Source organism: Carlito syrichta, unplaced genomic scaffold (genome assembly GCF_000164805.1).
Source record: "Carlito syrichta isolate Samal-C Ts95f unplaced genomic scaffold, Tarsius_syrichta-2.0.1 Scaffold308998, whole genome shotgun sequence".
Classification (NCBI taxonomy): domain Eukaryota; kingdom Metazoa; phylum Chordata; class Mammalia; order Primates; family Tarsiidae; genus Carlito; species Carlito syrichta.
In genome coordinates this window covers 194,957-202,349 of record NW_007253094.1, presented here as the reverse complement: position 1 = coordinate 202,349, position 7,393 = coordinate 194,957, and the positions used below count along the sequence as shown (strand labels likewise).

The following is a 7,393-nucleotide window of genomic DNA, read 5'->3' as shown; positions in this document are numbered from 1 at the left end:
CGACCTTCTGAATAGGCCTTCATAGGCCTCAGCTGTGTGGTTACATATGTTGGCTCCCAACACCTAACTAAAGAAGGCCAACAATTAACAGCAGAAACAGTAGCCAACACCATAGACATCTCAACTGGTTTGCTTATACAAATCTGGCTAAAAATTAATGTTGAGCAAACTTTTCCATTCAATGGATGCCAAATGGATGTCTGCACCCAGAAGAGCTGCAGACAAGAGCAGAGCTTTCATTGATAATTTTAAACAAATGAGATCAAGATCTTGACACATTTACTTGAAGAATAGTAACAGAAGATAAAATATGGCTTTACTAGCATGAAGACAAAGTACAAAGTAATGGCTACCAAGGGATGAAACTGGTCCTGTCAAAGCAAAAGCAGACTGGTCAAAAGCAAATGTCACTGCAACAGTGTTAGGGGATGCTCAAGGCATTTTGCTTGCTAACTTTATGAAAAGCCAAAGAACAATACAACTGCTTATTATGACAGTGTTTTGGAAAAATTAATAAAAACTTTAGCAGAGACTCATAAAGAAGACTCTCTCAGAGCCTGCATCAGTGGCTGGCTGGGCTCTGAATGGCCAGGCAGGCATTCCAATTAGAAACCAGGCTTCCTGCAGGCGTGGTGGCTCAAGTCTGTAATCCCAACTCTTTGGGAGGCCGAGGTGAGAGAATTGCCTGAGTCCAGGGGTTTGAGACCAGCCTGGGCAACTTATTGAGGCCTCGTCTCTACAATATATCAAAAAAATTAGCTGGGCATGGTAGCTTGCACCTGTAGTTCCAGCTACTTGGAAGACTGAGGAGGAAAGATGGCCTGAGCCCAGCAGGCTGTCGCTGGGGTGCGTGAGCATGCCACTGCACTCTAATCTGACCAACAGAGTGAGACTCTGACTCAAAAAGAAAAAAAAGAAAGAAAGAAAGAAAGAAAGAAAGAAAGAAAGAAAGAAAGAAAGAAAGAAAGAAAAAGAGAGAGAGAAAGAAACCAGACTTCCCACTCCTCAGTCATTTTTTCCCTAATACATTGTCTCAGTGTTCACTTCTGGCCAAGGATCCCATTAATTTTCTGTGCTGTACTTTCCAAACGACATTACTTATGTACTTTAAAATTCAAAATGTTGGGTTAATGAACCACAAACTTTAAGCAAATTGGGTGCAAAATCCATCACATCTGACTACAACTTTACCACTACTTCAAATTCCAAATAACAGCAGAAATTTCCCAGGCTGCTGTTGAAAATGAACACGGAAGGTCAAAATAGCAGCCCACTCTGTGTTCATGTTTTCATACAGATGTTATGTGTCTTCTGTGTGCTGGAAATTAAATGATCCTATTCGCCATGTGGTATTTTGTCAATATAATTTAGCCTGTTCAAATGATGTATTAAATTCCAGTCTTTTTTAGAATAAAATTAAAAGCATTAGCAGAAAAATGCCTAGGAAGAGTCCTGATTGGCAGTAGCCAGAAACTGCCAGGAGAGAGGGCACATAACATCAGTAAGGGTATCTGATCCCAAACCAGCAAAGTGAGGACCAAAGAGAAGTCCAAACTTTACCTGTACACTGACCACTTGTATGTCTAATCCTGAATTGTACTATACATTTTCAAAATTAATTTAAAAAGAGTCATTTTTCACCATGAAAATGATCCTGTTCATTCCTCTCATCAAACAAGGCAATTTTGCTAAAGCTTTGATGCGAAATCATTAGGTATCTACTTTACAGTACTGATTTGACTGCTTCTGAGTTTTGTTTTCTAATCTGAAAAAGTCTTCAAAGGGCATCCATTTATCTTCGGTTAGTAATATATAACAAAAACTACAATGACATGGTCAAATTTTCAGGACCCTCAGTTCTTAAGAGATGTACTAAACAGCTAGTATCATCACCTATGAAAAATATCTGGAACTTGATCAAGCTTATGTTGAGAAATAAAGTTTGTAATTTTTACTTTATCTTTTAATTCAATTTTCCCATGAACATTTTGAAGCCCCCTCATATATGTTTGTACGTATAATCTCATAGAGTGTTTTTTCAATATTTAAAGTAAAATGAAACGTGTGTGCGTGTGACCACAGCGACTCCTCTGAATCCAACCAATTGCTGGATTGGTCATCCCTACACTGCCCCAATTAATAAATGTATTAACACTTCTTTTAAACATTTGAGAAGATAACTTTTCTTCCCCAATTCTCTTCTGATATCACATTGTCTTCACACTGTTAACTTCAGTCTTGAATGTTTTTAATATAGAACCCTGACCTAGAGTCAACACAATACCTGAGCTAAATTCATTACATCATTTGCAGTATATCTAAGATCAGTAGGCGTGGTGACACATATTGGGCCAATTTTTATTACAGTAGTATCTTTGTATGTTCTTCATTCTGTTTCACAGGTATTACTTCATTCCAAAGATAATGTGTTCCCTATGAAAAATAAAAACTTGCCCCACTCCTGTGGTGATAAGTGATACTTGTCTTCTACAGGGGGAATTTTGCCTAACTGACACACACAAATCTATCTTGTAGCAATGGAGTAATTGCTAGAGACTTTTAGATATTTAAAACAATATTTTCCTGAGAAGGACACTTAGACAAACTTCCAAAATGAATAAGTACGAGTTACTCAGGAAGCTCCCAGAAGAGATAACTGACTCCTTTCTGTCCAGTGTCTTAAGCTGCTCCTATCACAAAAGGAAAAATGTAACTAAGCATTTTCCTCTTAGCTAACCAAGGAGACATTTTTGCTACATTTAAGACTTTCTATTGCACCCATGCAAATACCATGCTTGAGAGGAAACCGTGTGGTTAGACTAACAAAAGTTCTCCTGGATCTAAATATATATACTAAAATGAATTTTTGTCATGTTTATACGTGGTCTGAGTTTGGTGATGTAGGTATCTGGTTCCACATCCTATTACATAGACTGATAATCATTGACTTGATGGTAAATGTCTATATTGCATTCATTCAATGCACCTTGTCTGAAGTCTTTAATACTACTGTGTAGCCATTGCCATGTCAAATGACTCAACCAATTATTCTTTAGCAAAAGAAACATGCAGGACTAACTATAAGCTGTTTTCTGAACAACATTCTGATCAATAAAATTCTGACAGTGGTTAACTGGAATGTACAAATTAATGTTTTAAAGATTGATCTCATCTACTCTTGGTCAAAAAAGGATACTGAGAGATTAAAAAGAATCATGCCAACAGTTAATACAGACTGTTTCTTGTTGAGCAGAAACAAAATGTAAAGACCATTAACAATACACAGACAGGCTATTCTGTGACAAGGTCTGGAATAACACAGAGAGAGAAGACCAATCAGAATTACTCTTCTGGCTAACATGAGCAATGCTTCTTTTTTACCAGTGTTAATTCTAACCCATTATTGTTTTCATATTTTTAGATTAAAAAATAAGTATATATTAAAATACAGTCCCAAATTACCCATATTTCTTGGCCACATCCTTTCTAGAATTCTCTCAAATTCCCAAGATCCTACCTAAAAAGCATCAAGCACAAGTTGATATAAGAATTATTTCCCAATTCTTTGAGCTGCCCAGTGGTTCTTCTGGAATGTTTCTCCCTTGTTGCAGCAGGATTACTAAACATAACTTTTCGAATATAAATATACTCCTTGTGGTTTTAGGTTAGTGGGTTGTATTACTTTTCAACAAAGGATATAATCTCCACAGTTGTTTGATTTTTCTTTCTCCAACAAATAGTAAGCAACTTCTTACAATTAAGTTTTGATAAAATTTCTCCGTAGAAATGGCTTAGTTATTTAACATGGGAATTACAAGTTATTTACCATAGGAATAAAAATATTCTCTCAAGTTATGGACAGGTTGCAAATTTTTGCCTCAGCCCGATATAATGAAGGCCTAGACTCAAATGAATAATAAAAATAAGTACTTCAAGCCGGGCTCGGTGGCTCAGCCTGTAATCCTGCGCCCTCGGGAGGCTGAGGTGAGTGGATTGCCTGAGTCCGCAGGTTCGAGACCCGCCTGGGCAGACAAGACCTCATCTCTACAATAAATCAAAAAATAGTTCCAGCTACTTGGAAGGCTGAGGTGGAAGGATTGCTGGAGCCTAGCAGGTCGAGGCTGTGGTGGCCGGGAGCGGCCACTGCACTCCAGTCTGGGCGACAGAGTGAGACTCCTCCTCAAAAAAAAAAAAAAAAAAATAAGTACTTCAGTTGAGCTTTTAAAATATTTTTTATTTTAAAGATGTGGGGTACAATTCAGGGTTAAGTATACAAATATTCATTATGCAGGTACCCTTGTTGATGAGGTGTGCCCTCCTCCCCTGGCAGAATCCATTACTGCCAATTCCGTTCCCCCTCCCACCCACTACTGAAAATCCTTTTCTTATAGTATTATGATAATTGTTCAAGGTCCAATTATGAGTGAGAACATGTGATACTCAGTTCTTTGTTTCTGTGATAGATCACTCTTAGAATATCAGGACAAATGAAAATGTCGTCAGTCATGAGATAAGTATACCGTCTACAAAGTGACATCTTTTGAAGTACTTCCTTGAGTATGCTGTGGATTTCCCATGAAATTATGTTGAGACCTCTCACCTTGCAGTCATCCTTGTCTATTTTAAACCTAATCCCAGATCAAGTGGATCTTAGGTTCTCACAGCCATGTCTGGCCTAGGCCAGTACTCTCACTGAAGACTCTCCTGGAAAGTGCTGTCAATATTTAACAAATTAAGAGGTGTGGGTGTTCTCAGTTTCTTAACTCTACCTGTAGCACATGGGATTTCTGTATGAAGAGAGAAGAACTCTCCTTGGCTCTCACTTTCAATTTTACTACTTGTCTCCTGACCTTTCCCTAGGAATATTCAAGACCTATAGTCTCATTAACAGGCCACAGAATAATGTTGCAGAAAAATTGATATTCTGTAGATTTAGTAGGTATAGATGGATTGTTCTAAATACTTCTAAAACTCTCAGATAATACATGATACTGTCTTGCTAGAATTAACGGAAGCAGTAACTTCTAATCCAAAGATAAGTAGTACTGGAGAAGGTAAAAAATGGACAATAACTTTTCCCATTAGTCCCCTGGGTATACAAAGAATATAGTTACTCCCTCCCTCCAAAAAAGTCAAATATTCGAAGGTGGATCTGTTTGGTGTTGATGCCATAGTCTAAGGGGTTAAGAATAGGAGGCACGAGGAGATAGAGATTTGCAGGTATAATGTGGACTTGAGGAGGTACTTGGTGGCCAAAGTGGTGGGTAAAAAAGGAAAAGCAGGCAGGGATGTAGAAAGCAAGAATCACACAAATGTGGGTTCCACAAGTGCTAAATGCACAAAACTGGGCATCTTTGGAAGAAAGGCACAACACAGCCTGCAGGATCAGAAAGTAGGAAGTGGCAATGAGGACCACAACCATGCCAGTGATTGAAATTGTCACCATGAGACCATAAATACTACTGGGCTTGATGCTAGCACAAGCCAGCTTGGCTATGCCCATGTGCTCACAGTAAATGTGAGGGATTATGTGATGTCCACAGAAGGGTAAGCGTTCAATGAGGATGACAAAGGGGAAAACAAAGAAAAGACCACGAATCACACAGGTCAGTCCAATTTTCCCACTGAGGATGGATGTGTAATGAAGAGGACAGCAGATAGTCACATAGCAGTCAAAAGCCATGGCCAGCAGAATAGCTGACTCTGTGGCAAAGACAGCATGAACAAAAAACATCTGAGTAAGACAGCCATGATAAGAAATTATGTGAGACCTCGGCCAGAAGACTGTTAGCATTTGGGGCAATGTAGTTGAACAGAGTACCAGGTCAGTGACAGAGAGTAAGCACAGGAAAAGGTACATTGGCTTATGCAGAGCTTTGTCTGTCATGATGATGTAGAGGATAGTTCCACTGCCCACCAGAGCAACGATATACATAGAGCAGAAGGGGATGGCAATCCAAATGTGCTGGTCTTGCATCCCAGGAATTCCAAGCAGAATAAACATGGAAGGATGGGGGGGCAGTGTCAATGGAGACAGGTGCAGAGAGCATAATGATGCAGAGAATTGAAGACTTTATCTTCCTTAAAGTGGTAGAAAAGAAATGATATCATCCTAGATGTCATTTATTACTTCTAAATATTCATTAAACCTTTTGCCTTTCTTCATTCTCACCAATTCTATTCAAATTTTTGCCTTCCTCACTTCTTGTCTGTGTTACTAAAATATTTTTGTAACTAATAGATTCACTTCCAGGACTTGCATCTTCTATTAAAATCTCTTCCTTGTGGCTTTGATATTCTAATATGTGAATAGAATACACTGTAATGTAAAAATATAATGTCTCTGTGTTCTGTGCAGAATATCTTCTATTAACCTCCTCTGTTCTACCCTTTGCCATCTTCTATCATGTTCTGGGTCCTGAGACACTGACCTCTGTGGACTACATCAACAGACTTCCTCCACCTCTCACTTCTGGTTAGATTTGGCCATAGGAAACACCAACAGAAGACTGGAATTAGGAAGAAGAGGAAAGTCAGGTGTTTATTTCTTCAGTACTACTCTCCCAACAGGGTTATTGCAAGCTCACCACATCCCTATCCAAATAGCCTTCTCTGGCTCTACTTTCCATGGCTACATTTCTGTTGTCCCTTTAGTCCAAGGATTTTTTCTCCCTCTTTATTTTAATTTAAAATGTTGGGTAAAAGTCAGGATTTGGTACATAAGTGACCTACGTACAGGTGGGTTGAGCCTCCCACTGATCCTTACTTCCCCTCGTTTAGCATCAGGAACCCTTAGTGATGTTATGTGCCCCCACTCCCTTCCTTCCCTGGCAGTGTCCTGCTACTGCATATCTCTCTCTTGTAGTACTGTGATTAATGTTCAAGGGTTGCAACCGTACCTGTTGTCACTTACCCAGGGATCGTACAAGCACTTGTGATTTCTCTACACACACTCACAACTTTGCAAATAGTTTCCATAATACATTCCCCTCAAATTATCTAATTTGAGCATGTAATCTGACTCTTGCTGGAGTCTTGATACAATGGCATGAAAAGCTCTTCCTGATCTTGCTTACCTATCTAGCATTATTTACCATCACATCTTACCACACACTTCATATTCCAACCATATGTAAGTACTGTGAAATATGTAAAAACATACTTTCTCACACTGGCCTATTTTTTCTTTTTTTGGTGCTTTTTCTGCACAGAATTGCTGCTTCCATTTGGTCACCTAGCAAGCTCCTAACAGTCCTTCAAAAACCAACCCATTCAATATACCTTCTAGGAAGTCCTTCTATAATGCCTTCTCCTGTGGAGTGAGAACCATACAACTTAAACATGCTTCCCTTTAGAAATATAAAATTATTTAATAATTATATGTATGTCTTTC

At 38.8% G+C, this 7,393-nt stretch overlaps 1 protein-coding gene across 1 annotated transcript; it reads right to left on the bottom strand.

Annotated features, from left to right (window-relative positions):
• Positions 1-5,110: 5,110 nt before the first annotated feature.
• LOC103268958 (olfactory receptor 52D1-like) lies at positions 5,111-7,087 on the bottom strand. The gene is made up of 2 exons (XM_008066542.2): positions 7,077-7,087; positions 5,111-6,071 (listed from the first exon to the last, which is right to left on the bottom strand). The coding sequence occupies exons 1-2, from the start codon at positions 7,085-7,087 to the stop codon at positions 5,111-5,113; spliced, it is 972 nt and encodes a 323-aa protein (XP_008064733.2).
• Between the last annotated feature and the right edge of the window lie 306 nt (positions 7,088-7,393).